The sequence below is a fragment of the Sardina pilchardus genome, chromosome 22 (genome assembly GCF_963854185.1).
Source record: "Sardina pilchardus chromosome 22, fSarPil1.1, whole genome shotgun sequence".
NCBI lineage: Eukaryota > Metazoa > Chordata > Actinopteri > Clupeiformes > Clupeidae > Sardina > Sardina pilchardus.
In genome coordinates this window covers 3,514,712-3,517,211 of record NC_085015.1, presented here as the reverse complement: position 1 = coordinate 3,517,211, position 2,500 = coordinate 3,514,712, and the positions used below count along the sequence as shown (strand labels likewise).

Genomic DNA, 2,500 nt, shown 5'->3' with positions numbered 1-2,500 from the left:
TCAGATAAACGTGTTATTTAGTCATTATAATATGAAGATGATTTAAGTCTAATGTGTTAAGAATGTGTGTTATGAGCTGTCAGTCACTCTGACATCACTTCCTCCTGTTGTCCTCATAATTTGAAGATGATTTAAGTCTAAAGTGTTAAAGCTGTGTTATGAGCTGTCTCTGACATCACTTCCTCCTGTTATGAGCTGTCTCTGACATCACTTCCTCCTGTTGCCCTCAGGTGCTGATCAAGATCAGCGAGCCCTCGTCCGTCATCACCTGGGACTTCGACGTGTGTAAAGGCGACGTCGTCTTCAACATCTTCCACTCGCGCCGTGCACCCCAGGGGACACACACGCTCGCGAACCCACACACTCACACACACGCCCCCCCAGGCGCCGCCAGCAACAACACCCAGCTGATTGACAGGTCGTGGGTGCTGGGACAGGACTACAGCAAGGTGGAGACGGCACTCACCTGCAGAGAGGGGGAGAGTATACAGGTGTGTGTGTGTGTGTGTGTGTGTGTGTGTGTGTGTCGGCCTTACTTACCTCTATAGAGGGAGAGAGGGACATTACAACGTTTATCAAGATTTGTTTTAAGAACGTAATTAAAACGTTTAGTTTTGTAGCACTAGTGAAGTGGTTACCAGCACTTTTAGACAACTAGCAAGTTCAGTGTCTTGCTATGCGGCTCTGGGTTTGTTTGGGTTTGATTCGTCCTTAACGACGGTTGTCAGGGACCTGAAACCTGTCTAGTTGAACTTTCTGACACTAAATGACGTTACTGTCCTGTAACTGGACCTGAGCAGGTGGGTTGGGCCAAAGCCATCGATATCTCAAAGTTGCGACACTACCATTGACTCCCGTGTACAAACAATGGCGGCACATCCGGGAACTATTCCATTGAGAATGAATGACTTTTCTACATGACTTATAGTCGTGTGCATAATAATGCATTTTCATTGAGTAATATAGGTATGTGGAAATGCAGTTTATAGTCATTTTCATCGAGTATTCACCGTAAATATTAATGCGATCGCTGCTGTCAATCCCGTAGTAAACCAGGGACCAAGGGAACTACTGAGGCTACCCCCTAACCACGTGACCGCTCTAATCTGGCTTTAACATGGAAGTCAACGGCTGTCGCAACTTTGAGATATCGATGGCTTTGGGCCCTTGAGTCGTGGAGGTTTCTTCTTATATGCATCTCCCATTCTAGGGAGTTTTTTCCTCGCCCCTGGGCTCATGGGCTCATGGGCTCTCTCTGAATGTTTTACACTCTGTAAAGCACCATGAGACATGTGTAATGTTTTGGCGTTCTGTAAGTGAAATGAAATTGAAAACCCGGTTCTCCGGTTCTCAGGGCACTCACGTGACTCGCTGGCCAGGGTTCTACATCCTGCAGTGGCGTTTCCACGGCAGCGCGGCGGCGTCGGCGGCGTGCTCGGGCTCGAGTCTGGCGCGCGTGGACGATATGCTCGCCTCCCTCCAGGGGGCACCACACCGCTGCAGGGTTCTGTACTACACAGAGGTGCTGCAGTCCCAACACTTCAGGTAGTGTACTACACTAGTCTACTACACTAGTCTACTACACAGAGCTGCTGCAGTCCCAACACTTCAGGTAGTGTACTACACTAGTGTACTACACTAGTCTACTACACAGAGCTGCTGCAGTCCCAACACTTCAGGTTAGCACACTAGTCTACTACACTAGTGTACTACACTAGTCTACTACATTAGTCAACACTACTACACTAGTCTACTACACAGAGGTGCTGCAGTCCCAACACTTCAGGTTAGCACACTAGTCTACTACACTAGTGTACTACACTAGTCTACTACACAGAGGTGCTGCAGTCCCAACACTTCAGGTTAGTGTACTACACTAGTCTACTACACAGAGGTGCTGCAGTCCCAACACTTCAGGTTAGCACACTAGTCTACTACACTAGTCTACTACACAGAGGTGCTGCAGTCCCAACACTTCAGGTTAGCACACTAGTCTACTACACAGAGGTGCTGCAGTCCCAACACTTCAGGTTAGCACACTACACTAGTCTACTACACTAGTCTACTACACAGAGCTGCTGCAGTCCCAACACTTCAGGTAGTGTACTACACTAGTCTACTACACTAGTCTACTACACAGAGCTGCTGCAGTCCCAACACTTCAGGTTAGCACACTAGTCTAGTCTACTACATTAGTCAACACTACTACACTAGTCTACTACATTAGTCAACACTACTACACTAGTCTACTACACAGAGGTGCTGCAGTCCCAACACTTCAGGTTAGCACACTAGTCTACTACACTAGTCAACACTACTACACTAGTCTACTACATTAGTCAACACTACTACACTAGTCTACTACACTAGTCTACTACATTAGTCAACACTACTACATTAGTCTACTACATTAGTCAACACTACTACACTAGTCTACTACACTAGTCTACTACACAGAGGTGCTGCAGTCCCGCGACTTCAGGTTAGCACACTAGTCTAG

At 47.2% G+C, this 2,500-nt stretch overlaps 1 protein-coding gene across 1 annotated transcript in view; it reads left to right on the top strand.

Moving 5' to 3' along the window:
* LOC134069759 (SEC14-like protein 1) overlaps window positions 1–2,500 on the top strand; it is a 24,961-nt gene that overhangs the window by 19,941 nt on the left and 2,520 nt on the right. The window contains exons 14-15 of the mRNA XM_062525823.1: window positions 231–491; window positions 1,355–1,545. Of these exons, the coding sequence (XP_062381807.1) occupies window positions 231–491; window positions 1,355–1,545 (452 nt within the window). The remainder of the gene's footprint in view (window positions 1–230; window positions 492–1,354; window positions 1,546–2,500) is intronic.